Below are 19119 nucleotides of genomic sequence, written 5' to 3' on the forward strand. Positions count from 1 at the left end.
GTGCACGGGGCCGAGAACGCCACCTTGACAGCCCGCCAGATGCGGTGAATCAGGGCCGAGGAACGGTTGCTGGAGGATGGGCAGTTCAACCCTCAGGCCTCCCGATGAGGCACAGACTGGGATGAAGGGCGAGGGAAAGGGAAAGTGGTGTTTTCCGCCCTTGCAGCCTCAGCGTCTCCCCGGTTTAGGAATATACTTCCCGGCTCCCCGACCAGGGTGGCGGGGCCAGGCCTCTGCCTCCGGGGGTCTTCCGCCCCCACGGCCCAGCCTGCCCGTTGGCGGACAGTGCGGAACGCAGGCCGCAGGCCCGGGACTCGGAGAGGAGCCAGCAAGGCGGCCCCTGGGTGGGACCCAACGGCCAGGACACGGGCCTCCGCCTTGGGCGTTCGCCTGCCTCCGCGGTAGATGCGGCCCGCCCGCGGCCCCGCTCCTCCGCCTGCGGGCCCCGCCCCCACTCCGGGCCCGCCCCGGCCCCGCCCCCGCCGCAGGCCCCGCCCCGTCACAAGGCCCCGCGGCGTCTCCCCAGCCGCAGGCCCCGCCCCCGGCCCCGCCCCTGCGCAGGCCCCGCTGCGTCTCTCAGCCGTAGCCCCGCCTCCAGCCCCGCCCCCGAGCAGGCCCCGCCCCATCACAAGGCCCCGCTGCGTCTCCCCAGCCGCAGGCCCCGCCCCCGGCCCCGCCCCGGCCCGCCCCGGCCCCGCCCCGTCACAAGGCCCCGCTGTGTCTCTCAGCCGCGGGCCCCGCCCCCAGCCCCGCCCCCGAGCAGGCCCCGCCCCGTCACAAGGCCCCGCTGCGTCTCCCCAGCCGCAGGCCCCGCCCCCGGCCCCGCCCCGGCCCCGCCCCGTCACAAGGCCCCGCTGTGTCTCTCAGCCGCAGGCCCCGCCCCCAGCCCCGCCCCCGAGCAGGCCCCGCCCCGTCACAAGGCCCCGCAGCGTCTCCGGAGCCGCAGGCGCAGGCCCAGCGGAGCCGGCCGCCGAGCGGGTGCGGGTCCCGGTGCGGGTGTGGGTGCGGGCGCAGCGGCCATCAACCGCGCGGCTGCGCACCGGCCACCGTGCGCACCGTTCCGGAGACGCCCCGCGAGTGGTGAGTCCTTGGCCGAGCGCCGCGGCGTGACCACCCAACCGGCCCCCACCCGCCGCCCCCGCGCGGGCCCTGCGCAGCCGAGCGGCGTCCGGGTGGGTCCGCGGGAGGTCCCGGCGGGGCGCGCGGCCAGCTCGGGGCCGGGCTCCGCGGCCGGGCGGCGGGGGCGGGGCGCGGCGCGGCGGGGGCGGCCGCGGCGGGACCCGCGCCCCGAGCGCCCCCGACCGGGCCCGGGGCCCAGCGCCCTCGGTGCGGTTCCGTGGCCGCCGCCCGCCGCCCGCCGCCCGCCCCCGTCGCGGCGGCGCCGGCTTTGTTCCCCGCACGCCCTCCGGTGCTTCCATCCCCCACACACCCCCGCGCCGCGGCTCGCGGGCGCCCGCCCGGGCCGCTGCCCCCACCTGGCGGGCGGCGCTCGCAGATGGCCTGGGGATTTCCTGGGATGGAAATAGCCGCCGGCCGCGGCCCCTGAAAGCTGCTTACGGCGGGCGGCGCAGGGAGGGTCGGGCACGGCCCCACGCCCCGCGGCCCGCGGCCCGCCCCGGCCCGCCCCGGCCGCCCGCCGCGCGCTGCCCTGCTCCGGGCGCTGGTGCCGAACCCCGGGCCGCGAGGTCGCGAGGTCATCCGCGGGGTGCGCTCGGCCGCCGCCGCGGGGCCCCAGAACGGCCCCCCGAAGCCCCGGCCCGCGCCCCGCCTGCGGCTCGGCGGCCAGCGGCCTGGGGGCAGAAGTCCAGGGCCCCCCTTTGTCGGCAGCAGGTGGGGCGGGGCGCGGCGGCGGTTCCGGGGACTTGTCCCTGCGGCCGACTCCTGTCTGTGTCCTCTAGGGGGAGACGCGCAGCCCGCGGCCATGCCCCACGAGAAGAGTTTCCTGGTGTCTGGGGACAACTACCCTCCCCCCAACCCCGGATATCCTGGGGGGCCACAGCCCTCCATGCCCCCCTACCCCGGGGCCCCTTACCCGCAACCCCCTTTCCAGCCTTCTCCGTATGGCCAGCCAGGGTATCCCCAGGGCCCCGGCTCCTACCCCCAAGGGGGCTACCCCCAGGGCCCCTACCCCCAGGACCCCTACCCCCAGGGCCCCTACCCGCAGGGGGGCTACCCCCAGGGGCCGTATCCACAGAGCCCCTTTCCCCCCAACCCCTATGGACAACCCCAGGCCTTCCCGACGCAGGACCCTGGCTGTGAGTAGCCGGGCAGAGGAGGGGGGCGGGGGGGGGGGGCGGGGGGCTCCAGGCGCCCTCCGGGGGCGCTGACGCAGCCCATCCTGCTCCTCAGCACCTCAGCATGGAAACTATCATGAGGAGGGCCCCCCGTCCTACTACGACAACCAGGACTTCCCTGCCATCAACTGGGATGACAAGAGCATCCGCCAGGCCTTCATCCGGAAGGTGGGCACCGGCAGCTGGGGGGGGGGGGGGGGCGGGGGGGGGCGGGCAGACTCTGAGCGCTCCCCCCGCAGGTGTTCCTCGTGCTGACCCTGCAGCTGTCCGTGACGCTGTCCACTGTGGCCGTGTTCACCTTTGTCGGGGAGGTGAAGGGCTTCGTCCGGGAGAACGTGTGGACGTACTACGTGTCCTACGCCGTCTTCTTCATCTCCCTCATCGTCCTCAGCTGCTGTGGAGACTTCCGGCGAAAGCACCCCTGGAACCTCGTGGCACTGGTAACCCCAGCCCTGGGCCCCCCCACGTTCTCGGGTCCCGCTCCCACACTCTGCAGCCGGGGAGGACGGGGGTGGGGAGCGGCTCCCCACCCACGAGGCCCCGTCTCCCCACAGTCCATCCTGACCGTCAGCCTGTCCTACATGGTGGGTATGATCGCCAGCTTCTACAACACGGAGGCGGTCATCATGGCCGTGGGCATCACGACAACCGTCTGCTTCACGGTGGTCATCTTCTCCATGCAGGTGAGGGGCCCCCGCAGGCAGGGCTGCTGGCGCTGAGGGCCCCGACGCCTCCCGGGCCCGGCACCCAGGGCCTGCTGTCCCCCTGTGCCCGCAGACCCGCTACGACTTCACGTCGTGCATGGGCGTGCTCCTGGTGAGCATGGTGGTGCTGGTCATCTTCGCCATCCTCTGCATCTTCATCCGGAACCGCATCCTGGAGATCGTGTACGCCTCGCTGGGCGCCCTGCTCTTCACCTGCGTGAGTGAGGCGGCGGGCGGCCCGGGGGCAGGGGTGCTGGGCGGGCGGGCTCGCGCCTCACCGCCTGTCCGCCACCTCCAGTTCCTGGCAGTGGACACCCAGCTGCTGCTGGGCAACAAGCAGCTGTCCCTGAGCCCGGAGGAGTACGTGTTTGCCGCGCTGAACCTGTACACGGACATCATCAACATCTTTCTGTACATCCTCACCATCATCGGCCGCGCCAAGGAGTAGCTCACGCTGGGGGCCCCGCTCGGGTGGCCTGGCTGGCCTGGACCCTGCCCCTGGTGTGGCAGTGCCATCGTACCTCCCCGCTCTCATCCCTGGGCACAGCCTGGGACCGAGGGCCCCTCTCCAACCCTCCTGTGTGTACACTGCAGATACTTCTGTTCGGACCCGCCGTGGCCAGCATGGCCCCTTCTCGCCCTCCGGCCCCGCCAAAGGGCAGTGGGGCCCGGTTTCCGTGCCACCCCATGCCCACTCACTGTTGCATGAGCCCTGTCTGCCAGCCCACCCTAGGGTCTGGGGGCAACACCAGGTCCCAGGGGAGAGGGGCCGAGCCAAGAGGTGAGGGTGCACGTGTCCCCTCCCGTTCCCGCCCCCCAGCCTGGCATAGAGTACCCAGTCCCCCCCTCCCCTCCCCTCCCCTGCCCTGGAGTGCTGCCCTCATCCCTGTGCTGAGCCCTGAGGGCAGAGAGGATGAGCCTGTTTCAGGGGAGGAGGAGGCCTTCCTCTCGTCTTGCTGTCTAAAATTCCAATAAATGGGACGTTGTGCTCTCTGTGCTGTGCTCGCTCTCGTGGCCACTTTTTCTGTGGGGTGGGGAGGGGGCTCTGGGTATCACCGGGGCAAAGGGAGCAGGAGCAGTTGGCTTGCTGGGAGGGGGCTGAAGGACGGGGGTGGCACTTCCACTGCCCTCCCTGCCACTTCCCTGCCCCCTGGGACGTACGGCCCTAGGACACGGACCCTCAGCATGGTGCCCGCCGCCTCACGTGGTGCTAAATGGCCTGACCTCGTCTGCCACCGGCTCTGGAGCTGCACAGCGTGGCGGGGGCTCTCACGGACCCTTACCATCTTGCCTCCCGCTGGGGCCGGGATCTGTGCCCGAGCTGCCCTGGAGCCGCCCGTCACGCTGCTCACACTGCCTTACCACTCCTCTGCTTACCCAGGGGAGCGCAGAGGATGTGCAGGGCCTTCGCCCAGGGAAGGTGCCCGCTGGTGGGCAAGCAGAGCCAGGCAGTGTGAGCAGTGTGACGGGCGGCTCCAGGGCAGCTCGGGCACAGATCCCGGCCCCAGCGGGAGGCAAGATGATAAGGGTCCGTGAGGCAGCTGGAAGGGACCCCAGCTTCCTTACCACCCAGGCCGGCGCCCCGTCCGGGCCAGGCGCAGCGCAGGTGTTGACCGTGGAGTGAATGAACGAGCTCAGGCGGCCTGGCTGCCCCGGGACCAGAGACCCAGCGTGCTTCAGACTTCAGGGCCTTGGCTCGGCATCAGCATTAGTGGGGAGTTGGCTCGGGAGCGTGGACAGCAACACTAAAAGCCCCGGAGAATTCATGGAGGCACATCCAGGGAAGCCAAGTGAAGAAAGAGGATGCACGGAGAGTCGTGAGTGCTCAGGGCCAGGTGTGGAGGACCGAGGATGGGAAGCTCAGGTGTGAGTCAAGGCAGGAGGTCAGCGTGGACTTTGTGATGCTGCAGGGGACAGGCGGGGAGAGCCCGGACTGGGGAGCAGCAGGAGAGTGAGTGGAGAGGCAGCTCCCACACTTTGTCCTCCCCGCTGGGCCCAGACCCTGTCTCAGCAGCTCCCGTCTCCATTGCCAGGTGCCTCTTCTCCCCGGGGACCCCGCTGACCCACTTGGTGGCATCATCCCCATCCCCCGCCATGGCACCTTCCAAGCCTTCGGGTGCTCGTGAGGCAAGGCCCCCTCGAGTCTGTGTCCCCTGCGCTCCTTCATCCCACCCTGCCCGCTGTCACCGTTGCCCAGCAGGCTCCTGGTCCCGGGAGGACTCCAGCACAGGTGCAGAGTCCTCTCCACCCCCGCTGCTGTCAGGACCCTGCGCCATCTCCACCCTTCCCCCGTGTCAAGGTCCCCACCGTCTCTGCAGCAGCCCCCAACCCATCCTCAGCACTGCAGACAGAGCGAGATGACCGCACCCCTGCTCACATACACGCTGTCAGAGGACGTCCAGTCCATACGGTTGACCCGGGGTACCAACTCCCACTCTTTTTTTTTTTTAAGATTTTATTTATTTATTTATGAGAGATACAAAGAGAGAGAGAGAGGCAGAGACACAGGCAGAGGGAGAAGCAGGCTCCATGCAGGGAGCCCGACGCAGGACTCGATCCCGGGTCTCCAGGATCACGCCCTGGGCTGAAGGCGGCGCCAAACCACTGAGCCACCCAGGCTGCCCCCAACTCCCACTCTTAACACATAACGTTGCTAGAGAAAATATTTTTATATTTTAAAATACACATAGCTGAGCAGGAATGCAAGAAATAAATGTGAGGAGAGCCCCCCTCAGCTGTAAGGGAAAAGTTATAGGGATCCCTGGGTGGCGCAGCAGTTTGGCGCCTGCCTTTGGCCCAGGGCGCGATCCTGGAGACCCGGGATCGAATCCCACGTCGGGCTCCCGGTGCATGGAACCTGCTTCTCCCTCTGCCTGTGTCTCTGCCTCTCTCTCTCTCTCTCTCTGTGTGTGACTATCATAGATAAATAAAAAAATTTTTTTAAAAGTTATAGCCATGGGATTTGGAGAAGTTGTGCTAAAAAAAATAAGAATCAGCATCCAGGACCCACCAGAGAAAGAGACTTGGCGAGACCCTGGGCTCTCGGCTGGAAGCCTGGAGGACTGCATCTGGGAGCCTTAAGGATAGAGCCTCACCAGAACCACACCCCGGACTGGGTTCAGCTCTGTCCTTAATGTTTGAAAGTACCCATCCCCGCTCTACCTGTCTGACAAGGAGATAACATCACCCAGAACCTCTACAGTTATTTTATATTTTTTTTACACACAATTTCTGTCATTTAATTAAAAATTACTAGGCATTTCAAAAGACAGGACTAAAAACCAAGAGGAAAAATAAGATACAGAAACAGATCTGGAGGTGATTCAAAAATGGGAGCTGGCAAAAAAAAAAGGCTTTAAAATAAATATGATTAATATCTTAAGAAAAATGGGGGTTGGGGGGTAGAGACACAGGGAAGATAATATGGAGAATTTCCCCCCAGAGAACTGGATTCTATATTAAAGGATCAAACTGAGCATCTTGAATGGAAAAATACAAATAACTGAAACTAAAAAGTCAATAGCTGAGTTTAAGAACAGATTACACAAGCCAGAGGAAAGGATTAGTGAACTGAGAGGTCAATAGAAAATATCCAAACTCACAAAGAGAAATAATGAATGGATGAAGAAAATGTAAGCTGTAGGGGTGGTGAGGCGGGAAGGGTCCACAATAAGTAGAGTTCCAGAAGGAAAAGAGAGAAAGAATGGAAAAGTAATGTCTGAAGAGATAATGGCTGAAAAATTTCCAAAACCAAAAGGACATCAGCTGACAATCTACCAAAACTGACACAAAATTCCCCGATCTATTTTATGAGCCCATCATTGTACATTGAATTGTGTCCTTCCAAAATCCACATGTTGAAGTCCTAACCCCTAGTACTCATGGCGTGATCGTATTTGGAAATTAGGTCATAGCAGGTGTAATAAGATAAGGTCGTCATGGAGTAAGGTGGGTCCCTAATCCAGGGCATTTGCTGTCCTTGTACAAAGGGGAAGTTTGGACACAGCAACTTTTCCAGGTCTGGCCACAGCCTCAAAAGGAGCTGTCACCATGTCTGGGGATCTGCAGCAAGTGATGGCAGGAGTGCCCGGCGTCCTGATCAGGAGAAACAGGCACTCAGCCCAACACCGCAAGCATGGGGCCGATGCTGATGGCCAAGGTGTCATGGAGGTCAGGAGATCCATCCAGCAGAGCTGGCTGCCTGCCGTGTGCAGCCCACCGCCTTCAAGAATGCCAGGCCACCCTCAGCAGGACCTGGCACACAACCCACAGGAACAAATACAGCCTGATTTGCGGGTGGCCACTTCTCCAGAGCCACTGCCTCCCCAGAGCCAGTGCCACTATGTGTAGCCAGAGGCCTGTGATGATAAAGCAAAAGCCAACTCACTCCCCCAAGAGCTCCTGAGCACTCTCCACCCAAAATAATAAAGATGTTAGGTGACTTTTCTCAAAATACTATATTGAAGTCTCTAGCAAGTACAGTAAGGCAAGGACAAAAGAGCATGTTTATTTATTGAAGCACAATCATGTAAATAGAAAATCCTATGAAATCTACCTCAAAACTACTAGAACTAACAAGTGAGTTTAACAAGATCGTAGGATACAAGGTCAACAATAAAAAAAGTCATGTAACTGGGGCGCTTGGGTGGCTCAGTCAGTTAAGCATCTGACTTGTGATTTCAGCTCAGGTCATGATCTCATTGGTCATGGGATTAACCCCCATGTCAGGTTCCATGCTTACCTGGGAGTCTGCTTGAAATTTTCTTCGTCTGCCCCTCTGCACCTCTCTAAAAAAAAGTCATGTACCTATTTGGGCCATAAGTCAAGGAAGGTAGGTGGCCTCCAGAACCAGCAAAGGGCAAGGAAACAAATTCTTCCTGAATCCTCTAAAAAGGAACACAGTTCTACCTACACTGGGTTTTTAACCCAGTGAGGCTTGTCAGACTTCTGACCTACAGAACTGTAAGATAGTAAATGTGTGTTGTATAAAGCCAAAAAAATAAATAAATTGCTCATATTGCTGAAAAATTATGTAACTACATACTGCTATGAACACAAAATTTTAAGATTTTATATATTTACAAAAAACTATATATTCATTTTTTTAAAGAGCATAAATTGCTTAGGGGTTATGTCTGAGGCTCCCTAAGACCACTCCCAAGTTTGATGATTTACTAGGAGGATTCATAGGACTTAACATATAGTCCTACTTGCTGCTATGATTTAGTACAGAGGAACAGACTCATGAGGCAAAAGCTGAAGGAAATCAAGTGCAAGTGTTGAAGAGTCTCTTCCCTCTGGATTCACACAGGATGAACTTAATTCCTCGAGCAAGGAGCTGTGACCACATATGTGAAATGCTGTCTATCAAGGATGTCGTTAGAGACCCAGTGCCCCAGGTTTTCATATGGGCTGATCACATAGGCTTCCTCTGCCCATATTCTGTACCAAAATTCCAGGCTCTCAGAAGGAAATCAGAAGCTCAGCACAAGCCATGTTGTTTGAACAAACAGCTTAGGCACAGTGAGCCATATCCATCCTGGGAGTTGTGGGAACCCTCCTAAAATCAAGTTTCTAGCTCAGAACCAAGGACCAACCTTGCAGGCAGGTCTTTCTAAGGGTAGTAACCTCAGACCTTCTACACACAGTGATACATTAATAAAATATGTGCAATGCATGTCTGCTGAAAACTATAAAACCTTTCTGAGAGATATTTTTAAAGACCTAAAGAGAGAGGTATACCATGTCCATGGATCAAAAGACTTTATAGTTTCAAGATGTCAATTCTCTCTGAACCGGTTTAGGAATTCAGCACATTCCCAATCAAAATCCCAGCAGGCTTTATTATAGAAAATAACAAACATCTTAAAACGTATATGGAAATGCAAAAGATGTAGAAAAGTCAAAACAATTTTGAAAAAAAAAAAAGAAACAAAGCTGGAGAACCCACACTCTCTGATTTCATGACTTACTGTAAAGTGACAATAATCATATGGAGGAACACATAGATCAGTGGGACAGAATAGGGGATTCAGAAATAGACCTCCACATATGCTTTTTAGACAAATGCTAATGGAACGATTCATATCACTATTAAAGGAAAAGAAAGAACCTCGACCCTTACCTCACATCACACACAAAACTTAACTTGAAATGGATCCTAGACCTAAATGTAGAAGCTAAATTTACAGAAACGTCTAGATGAAGACTTAGGTGAATATCTTCATGGCCTTAGAGGAAGCAGATCTTAGATAAAACACTAAAAAACATGAACCACTACAAAAATCTTTGATAAACTTAAAAGCTTTTTCTCTTTAAAAGGTCCTGCTAAGGAAATGAGAAGGTAAGCCACGGCTTGGAGAAAATATTTGCAGTACGCGTGTTTGGCGAAGTCTTGAGTCCAGGCCAGAGACGTGCTTCTGCAGTTTCATAATTAGAAAGATGCTCAATCTAAGTTTCAAAAATGCCAAAAGACTCTAGGAGCCCTGTAAACGGAGATGCACGAACGGCCAATAAACGCAGGTGAATGTTTTCATCATCGTCTGTCATCAAGGAAACGCAAGTGAAACCACAATAAGATGCCAGTCTTCGGGGATCCCTGGGTGGCGCAGCGGTTTAGCGCCTGCCTTTGGCCCAGGGCGCAATCCTGGAGACCCGGGATCGAATCCCACGTCGGGCTCCCGGTGCATGGAGCCTGCTTCTCCCTCTGCCTGTGTCTCTGCCTCTCTCTCTCTCTCTCTCTGTGACTATCATAAATAAATGAAAAATTAAAAAAAAAAAAAAAAAGATGCCAGTCTTCGTTTGCTGGAGCAGCTGAAAGGAAAGGACTCACAACAGCAAACACCGGTGAGGATGTGGAACAGCTGGGACCCTCATTTACCGCCGGTGGAAAAGTGGAAGGTACAGGCGCTTGGAGGACAGTTTGGCGGGTTCTTATAACGTTGAACAAAAAAAAAAAAAAAAAAAAACATTGAACAATACTCAGCCTACGATCTAGCGATGCCGCTCCTAGGTTTTTATCCAAAGGTTTCTACAGTTGTTCTCAGCAGCTTTATTCATAACAGCCAGACAGGGAAATGACTGCTCTGCCCGTCAACAGGAGACGGCCTGGAGCACAACCTGGCCCTACGAAGCAACACACGGGCCATACACGCAGCCGCATCAGTGGGTCTCAGAACCATTATGCTGAGCAACAGAAGCCAGACACAGAAGAACATACCCTGTGTGATTAAAACTCCAGAAAAGACTTAGGGCCAAAAAAATAAAAAATAATAAAAATAAAAAAATAAAGACTTAGGACCATGGATGAGAGGTGGGAATTGCTAGAGAGGGCACCAGGAAGCTTTTAGGGTAACAGAAATGTTCTATACCTCGTGGTAGCAGTGGTCACGTGGCAGGGACACCTGTCCAGACTCATAAAATTATTAGGTTGTCATCCCAGGGTAGTGAGGTCCAGGCCCCCGTCGGGTCCCCGCTCAGCTCAGAGTCTGCTTGAGATTCTCTCTCCCTCTCTCTCTCTGCCCCTTCTGCTCATGCCCTTTCTCTTGAAAATAAACAATCTTTAAAAAAGAAAAGCTCATAAAATTGTTCACTTAAAATGGGTACATTGTATTGCATGAAAATCACACCTCAATAAAGGTGACTTTTGAAATATGAATGTGAGGGGGCCACCCGGATGGCTGATCCCAGGGTTGTGAGTCCGAGTCTCATGTTGGACGTTGGGAGTGGAGAGTACTTGGTGGCTCAATCGGCTCAATCGGTAAAGCGTCTGCCTTTGGTTCAGGTCATGACCCCAGGTTCTGGGATCAAGTCCAGATCGGGCTCCCTGCTCAGCGGGGCATCTGCTTCTCCTCTGCCCCGTCCCTCTCCCCAACCCCTCCTCATGTCCTCTCTCTCTCTCAAATAAATAAATGAAATAATTTTTTAATAAAATCTTAATTTTTTTTTATTCTAAGTAGGCTCCATGCCCAGCGTGGAGCCCAACATGGGGCTTGCACTCACGACCCTGAGATCATGACCTGAGCTGAGATCAAGAGTCAGACGCTTAACCAACCGAGCCACTCAGGCACCACCCAGCCCAGCCAAATAAAAAATCCTTTAAAAAAATGAGAAATACAAAAATGAATGTGAAAAGAAACAAAACATGAATATGAGCAAAAGATTAACAAAACCCTTTCCTCTTCTGCTTGAGAATCTGACCTTTGGTTAACTGTCTAGCTCTGTTCCCCTGGTGACCTGTCCACAATTTAACTGCTTATGGTGACAGTTGCCCCCGCTGGTGAGCTGCACGTGGACAGTGGGCAGCTGAGCGTGAGCTATGACCCCGCTGGTGAGCTGCACGTGGACGGTGGGCAGCTGAGCGTGAGCTATGAATGCCTCAGAGGAAGCCACAGCTCTGAGCTACCCAGTGGACGGCAGGGCCCTGCGAGCCCCGTCTGTGGAACTGTCACAAGACAGTGACGGCTGAGAGGCATGAGGTTTGGACCCCAGGGCCCGGTGGCCAGTGTGGACCTCCGCCCTGGGCACGTGTCACCTGTGGGTCGGTGGCCGCACCCCCGCTGCTCCCCGGCTGCTCCAGGAGAAGCAGCCAGCGCTGGCCAGGAGCGCCCGCCTTCCGAGCCCGTGCCGCGCTGGCCTGGGTTCCCTGCGGATGAGGCTCGGGGTGCCCCCGGGGGAAGGAGCAGCACCCACGGGCACCACGCGCACGGGGACGAGTCCGACTCGACCGTTCTCGCAGGACTGCAAGCCGGGCCCACGGCCGCGCCAACCGGAGGATGCGCCCTGCGGGGACCGCTCAGCAGCGGGGTGACGTCAGGAGCTCCACGCTCGCAGCCGGCAAACAGTGGGTGGGAAAGATCAAGTCTGCCACGAGCGGGCGTTGGAGGGACACCCACGGTGGGGCCTCTGTCCGGGCCAGCCAGGGGGCAGCCCGTGGCGGCAGCTCAGGAGAGCCGGGCTGTCCCCCGAGGCCCGCTGGGGCCTTCACCGTCCACCCTCACGAAGGCCTGGCAAGGACACAGGTGTCCGCCGTGAGGCCGTGGAGTGCGGACACACGTGTCCCCTGATTGCGGCCTCGGGCCACAGTGGGGAGGACTTAAAAATTCACAGTAAGGTAATAAAATGCGTCTGGAAAGTAAACCGCCCTGCGGGCTGCGCACGGGAGTGGGGGCTCAGCGGGACGAGTCCGCATCGCGCTCAGCGGCCGGCCCGGCGACAGCGAAGCCCACGCATCTCCGCGGGCGGCCCCACAGCCCCCGCCGCTCGCTCGGGGTGAGGTCCCCGCTCCCTCAGGCCCAGAGGCCCTGCCGCCGCCCCTCACCTGCCGCTGACCTGTGGTGCTTCGGCTGCGGCCACCACCCCGTGGCCGTCGCCGTCCCCGTCCCCGTCCCCGCGGACACTCCGTGACCGGTGGCTCCTCCTCTCCCATTACCCCGAGAGCTCGCCCCCAGCAGCCTGACCCCCCAGCCGGGCTACGCGGCCCTGCCCCGACGTCTCCTGCGAGCCCTTGCCCGCCGAGTGGCCGCTGCCCCCGTGGGCCTGTGTGTCCAGCCTCTGCCACCTGCATGCCCAGCGTGACACGCGTCTGGCGCTCAGCGCGTCTAGCCCTCGTGAGCCAGCAGGCCACGCTCCCGAGCCCCACGTGGGGGCACATGTGAGAAAGGGAGAGACTGCTCCGGCGGCCTGGGGCCCCAGGGAGCAGAAGCAGCTCTGCAGGTGACTGGCCCCACCCGCCCCACCCCCGGGAGGCCCCCCCAGGGCCTGTCCATCGCAGGGTCCCCACCGCCGCCAGCCAGGAACCAGGCCAACGGGAAGGTGGCGGGCAGAGACCAAGCTGCAGCCCGACCCGTCAGGGCCCCATGGCCGCCCTGCCTCCAGCCTCGCCCTCGTCCTCGCAGGTGCCTTGTCCCCTGGACAGCGAGCCCAGGGCCGAAACTCCTGCTCCGGTTGAGTCCCAGCCCTCGACAGGAGCACTGCGCCGTGCAGGGTGCTCTGCGGGAGCAGGAGCAGTGGCCGAGGGGAGGCCTGCGACCCTGGACGCTCACTGCCACCGGCCTGTGACCAGCACCAGTCTGGCTTCATCCCCAGTGAGCCAGTTCCAACAGGGTCTCCAACCATCTGCTCCCCTGGTGCCTCTGCCCCCACCCCCAGCCTCCAATGTGCCCCCTGGGAGGCCCCACTTGCCCAGGCCCCCGCCCCCGTTCAGTGCCCCCCTCCTGGGAAGGCTGCCCCCACTCCTGGCCCCGGTGCAGACACCTCCCCTGCAGGCCCCAGCCTGTGGCTGGGATGGACTAGACCAGCCTGGCACGGGGGTCCCGGCTGGGGCACTGCCCTCCCACTCCCTGCTCAAACCCACAGCCTCTCACCCTGCTCCCTTGTCCCCTGCAAATCCCAGGGGCCCCTCCCATCTGACACCTGCAGCTCCCTCCCTGCTGTCCGGGCCTTCTGGCTCCTTCTGAGTCCCCTCCCACAGCCCCTTGCCATCGAGTCCTGAGCACCACCACCACCACCACCACCCCTGCCCCGGCCAGCCCACCTGGGGGACAGGCCTGATGTCCTTGCAGTGATACCTCACGGTGGCTAAGGACTCAGGCAGCCTGCTCAGCAGCCTCCTGTGCACCGGCCTCCCTGAGCCTCCCTCACCACCGTGCCTCCCCTTCTCGGCGCCCACCCTGCCCACCACCCCCTGCACCCTCTCGTCACCTCCCCACCCTAACGCCGCACGGCCCTTGCCCTCGGGGCCCCTTTGCTGGTCGGACACCCCTCCTATGTCGCCCACACCATGTGCCTCGGGCTCCAGGCACGTCTGCACACAGCTGGGCCATGCCCGGGTCACGGGCTGCTGGACGGACAGATAAGCAGCGGGAGGCAGGACAGATAGGGCTGCGGCGCGGGGGCGGGAGGCTCTGCGGCTTGCAGAGGTTCATCTCCACGCAGTCAGGCAGCAGGCAGCAGGCCGCTGGGCGCTGAGCGGCCAGAAAGCCCAAAGACCAGCCAGAAGCCCGGGGGTGGAGGCCCCGCCAACGTGCACCAGCGACCCAGTGGCCGGAGCCTGACCGTGAGGATGGGAGGTGCAGACCAGACAGCAGGTGGTGGTTACGCGGCGGGGGCGGGTCTTGTGGCTTGTGAAGCGGGTCATGGGAGTGGGAAGTTGTGACACCAGGCACCGGGGAGGAGTGGGTGTGGCCCAGGCCGCAGTGACGCAGCAAGTGTCTGGGGCCCTGCCTCCTGCGCGTCCTGAGGGCGGGTGGTCCGCTCAGCCGGTGCGGTTTTCCCGGTTTTCACCTAACGTTTCTCTCGGTCATATTTGCACATAAACGGAATCTGCCTGACGCTCAGATTGTTCCCAAATATGTCGATCACCCTGAAGCAAACGCACGTTTATTTGCAAACAAGCATTACCGCACAAGGACTGGGTTTGGGATTTTCTCGTTCATCCAGCCGCTGCTAAGGGCACAGCCCCGCTGCTAAGGGCACAGCCCCGCTGCTAAGGGCACAGCCCCGCTGCACGGCAGGAGCACAGGAGCACTCTCACTCACCGGCAGGAGCACAGGAGCACTCTCACTCACCGGCAGGAGCACAGGAGCACTCTCACTCACCAGCGCCTAAAATTGCAGCGCAACACTGGCCACAGGGAGGCCAAGGGCCCCGGCTGAGGAGGGCTCCGGCCGAGTGTGGGTGGGCCTACGCAGGTGTCCACCGCCCCGCGTCCCCGCGCAGCAAACGAGCTCAGAGGGAGGGAGGTGGCCCGTGGGGAAACCCAGGGCTCCGCGGGGCGTCCTAAGGTGATGGGGCCTGAGGAGGTTCGCACCTAGATCCCGCTGAAGGAGCGGGAGAGCCGATCCCTAAGGCCAAGCAGAGAAGGCTGGCCAAAACCGTGACCGGGAGCACCGCTTCCCCAGGGGCAAGCCCATCCCCGGGACATGGCAGGAGTCCAGGCAGGGGACAGGCAGGCTGGGAAAGCCGACCCCAAGCCCAGAGCCCGCACGCCCCGCTGGGCGCCAGCCTGCAGGCACGGGAGCCGGGCGGCCTCTGGGCCCAGGGGCAGGGCATGAGCAGCCTCAGAGGGGGCCGGCGGGACCCCGCAGGCTGGGCCCTCATCCTGCGCCCACACCAACATCGGACACGAGGCCTGGTGACCTGCTCAGGACCCCCCAGTATGGGTCAGTCGGCCTTGAGACCGTCCGGCTCCCGCACACGGTCAGAGCGGCCCGTCCTCCGGCGGCGCCGGGCTTGGCACAGGAAGGCCCTGAGCCTGGAAAGCCTGGAGACACGGTGTCGCACGCCACCTGCAAGCACTGACCTCAGTACCGCCCCTTGGATGTCATCTGACCCCCAAGACAAACGGAGGGTGGGTGTGGTGATCCGGCCTACGGGAAGCACCAGGCCCACTGCTGCCCACCCAGGAGAAGGCCAAGCTCCAGAATGGGCCTAGGACGGGGTCCCCGTGGCTGGCCACTTCCCCGCCTGTGCCTGCAGATTCCTGATGAAAATTCCTTTGGAAGGATCTATTTCCGTTGCGCTGAGCTGGGCGAGGGCTGCGGCCAAGGCCAATTGGCTCCCCCGCTCAGGAGCCAGGTTTGCCCTCGGCTACGGGGCCAGTGGAGGTCCGAGTCAGGCCCTTGGGTCCCGGAGCAGGGGAGGCCCGGGCTGGGGGCAGGGCAGGCCCGTCGCCCCTGGAATGATCCTGGGGCCCCAAGGAGGCAGGTGAGGGGTTGGCGCGGGGCTGGAGAGAGGCTGGACTCCTGGAGGCCGAGGGAAGCGGGTGCGGTCCACACACTCATCCACGAAGACACACTGAGAGCCGTTGAAAGTGCTGCTGGTGGACTCAGGGGACCTGCCAGAGGCTGCTGGCCGTGGGGCTCAGCTGGGCTGAGGTGCAGGAGGAGGGGCCATCGTCACCGTTGGACAGACTCAGGACGCAACTCAGCCGGAAGCGAGGCCCGGCCCTCCTCCCGTGTGGCCGAGGGGAGGCCCCGGATGGGTGGCTCACCAGCCACGGTCTGAAGGAGGAGGAGGAATCAGCCGAGGTCAGGGCTGGGGGAGGCGACTGTGCGGTTGACCCCTGGAGCCCAGGGTCTGGGGCCCCACCACACGCCGCCAGTCCCCCACCCCACCTGGGGCCTCTGAGCTCCTGGCCAACAGGACACCCCGCTCTCCCCTCCTGGCTGCCCCCCAAATAATGTCAACTTCAGGGACCGACAGGGACTGACCTCCTGGTCTCCCCTCTGCCCCTCACGACGGGTGACTGAGACCCCACATTCCCCAAAGACTCTGCCCTTAGCCAAGACCTGGAGGACCCCTGAGGCCCCTCTTAGCAGCTCTGGCTCCAGGGCCCTGGGCTGAGTGGCTCTATCCAGGGCTCCCCCACAGGCCTGAGGGGCCCCCGGAGCCACATGAGTCCAGGCCACGTCCTCAGACACTGATGGGCCAGTTAGCACATGGCAGCGCACAGCAACCAGCATCCCTTCTCCAGCTTCACGGCCAGAATTATTTTGGAAAATAAATTTTTGGGGATCCCTGGGGGGCTCAGTAGTTTAGCGTCTGCTTTCGGCTCAGGGCAGGATCCCGGGGTCCTGGGATCGAGTCCCACATCAGCCTCCGCATGGAGCCTGCTTCTCCCTCTGCCTGTGTCTCTGTGTCTCTCACAAATAAATAAATAAAATCTTAAATAAATAATTTTTTTAAAAGTCAAATAAAAATGCATTCAAAAGTTTACTGAGCACCTGCCATGGGCCAGGACCCGTGCTGGCCTCTAGGATGCAGAGTGTGTGCTGTGTCCTTGTCTTCTCCGGGGACAGCACCCCGAGGCTTCCCTCTGAGCGGAGCCCAGATTGAGGGGGTCCACAAGCCACGACGGGCACATGGGAAGGATGGAGCTGGTGGGGATGGCACAGCGGGACTGCTGGACGGCTGCTTCCCGGGGACCCCCCACCCCGAGGGGCAGCCTGTCCGCGTGGACGGAGGGCTCCAGGGCCTGGGTCCCCGTCCTTTATTTGACACCCTGTGGCCGCGGGAAGGTGGCCTTCACGAGGAACCTTGCACTGAGTCCCAAGCCAGGAAGGGAGCACAGATCCCGGGCGGGCTCGCCAAGCCGCTGGGCTGAGCGGACTCTCAGGAGGCAAATGTGAACGGGGACAGACTGTGCGGAGCCGGTGACCGGAGCCCAGGGGGGGTCGCCTGACTCAGCAGCAGCAAGCGAGGACTGGAAGGGAAGGGGTGTGCGGTGAATTCCTAAGGAGCCCGGGAAGGGCGTGCCGGTGTCCCCTTCCCGGAGCGCAGGGCCGGGGGTGCAGGCCAGCCCCCCTCCCCGACCACCCCCCCCCAGCCGACACACATGTCGCCAGGTGCCTGTGGAGGGCTTTGGGTGAAGCCTTGCTCCCTGCAAACTCCTGCTGTTCCATCCCCAGCTCAAGCCCAACGCAGGATGCTGGCCCCGCGAGGGAACCGGCACCACAATGTAAGAAAATTGGGACGAACTGAGAGGAGCCGGAGAGGCCGGAGGTGGTGAGCAGAGCCCGGGTGGGGCCAGAGCCGGGGACACCAGGCTGGTGGGGGGGGGCGGGGGGGGGCATGGTCTCCGCAGCTCGCCCAAACCTGAGCCACGTCTTTCCCCTAAGTCCGTTCGACGCTTCCGGCGCCCCGGCCTCCCGCACACTCCACCCCTCATCCCAGGCCCACCTGGCAGCCAGGCCCTGCAGCTTTTGGGGGGACACACTGCCCTGTAGGGGCCCAGGCGCTCCCCCAGCCACAGAGCTCTTCCCCCAGACTCTCCTTCACCCCATCTCGTGTCCACCCCCCCAGGGCTTCCTCCCGGCTCCCGCTGCCCCTGCTCCCCAGCCCGACAGCACCGACACCGGCTGATTAGGAGCAGCGCTAAAGCCCCAATTTCTTTCTTTCTTTTGTTCTATTTTTTAAATTTATTTGACAGAGAGAGAGAGAGAGAGCACCAGCAGGGGGAAGGGCAGAGGCAGAGGCAGAGGGAGAAGCAGGCACCCCCGTGAGCAGGGAGCCCAACGTGGGGACTCAATCCCAGGACCCCAGGGTCACGACCTGAGCCAAAGGCAGACGCTTCACCCACTGAGCCACCCAGGCGGCCCCCCTCGTTCTATTTTTTACATTCTTTTATTCTAATTCCACTGTAGTAAACATACAGGGTGGGTAGGAGTTTCAGGTGTACAGTTTCCTCTTTCACTAAACCCCCAATTTCTTTTCTTTTTAAACCCCCAATTTCTAACGCCACGCCTGCCACACTGTTGGTGCTGCGTCCACGGATTCGGGAGGAAAGCAGCAGTGGTATAAAGGGCGACACGGACGGCGTGTCAGTCCGATGTCTCTACAGTCAGAGACGTAGTTCAAGCAAGTGGCTCATACGGTCGTGGGGGCCGGCAAGCCCAAGACCCGCAGAGCAGGCCAGCAGCCGGGAAACTGAGGCAGGCTCGAGGCCAAATGCCTTCTTCTCCGGAAGCCTCAGGTGTCGGAGGCCTTCGACTGACTGGACTGTGTCTACCCACGGGATTGAGGGTCGTCTCCTTGAACTACATGTTGTTACTCTACAAAATCCTTGCGCCGTGACGTCCGAGCCACTGTTTGACCGAACACCTGGGCACCCTAGGCCGGCCACGCCCAGCCGCCCGCTGAACCGGCCCGGATGCACGGGAAGCCCACAGAGGCTGCTGCCCCCGCTGGGGTGTCCGACCGACAGCGGAGGCCTCCAGGGCCTGAGTCGCTTGGCCAGGGTCACAGTCCGGGGTGTCGGAGGAGGGTGGGGGCGGGCCCCATTGTGAGGTCTGGGTAGAATGCTCCACTAGGGCTGCCTCCAAGCCCGGCCTCACCCCCACCTGCCTCCTGGGAGCCTGGACCCGGGCTTCACGGGCCTCCCCGTCTGATGCTGCCACCGACACAGCCTGGGGGACGCCCGGATGCGGCCTCACCTGACTCCCACGGTCAGGCCCGCCGGGATCTCAGCGTAGAGAGCTCCCCCAAAGGGAGCGTGGTGAGGACTCCCAGGTCCGAATTCTCGGAACCTGACGACCTGACCGGGCGCATGGCTTCGGTTCTTGAAGGACCACGGTCACGAAAACTCAAGGAGTCAGAGAAGAAAGGCGTGGGCGCCGAGGGGC

At 61.0% G+C, this 19119-nt stretch overlaps 1 protein-coding gene across 1 annotated transcript; it reads left to right on the forward strand.

Annotated features, from left to right (window-relative positions):
* Positions 1–890: 890 nt before the first annotated feature.
* GRINA (glutamate ionotropic receptor NMDA type subunit associated protein 1) lies at positions 891–3991 on the forward strand. Its single transcript, XM_072745812.1, has 7 exons — positions 891–1080; positions 1899–2255; positions 2350–2462; positions 2534–2734; positions 2849–2977; positions 3072–3215; positions 3297–3991. Exons 2-7 carry the CDS (start codon positions 1922–1924, stop codon positions 3444–3446), a joined length of 1071 nt encoding a protein of 356 aa, XP_072601913.1. The 5' UTR covers positions 891–1080; positions 1899–1921; the 3' UTR covers positions 3447–3991.
* The last annotated feature ends 15128 nt before the right edge of the window (positions 3992–19119 follow it).

This window comes from Vulpes vulpes, unplaced genomic scaffold (genome assembly GCF_048418805.1).
Source record: "Vulpes vulpes isolate BD-2025 unplaced genomic scaffold, VulVul3 u000000671, whole genome shotgun sequence".
NCBI classification, from domain to species: domain Eukaryota; kingdom Metazoa; phylum Chordata; class Mammalia; order Carnivora; family Canidae; genus Vulpes; species Vulpes vulpes.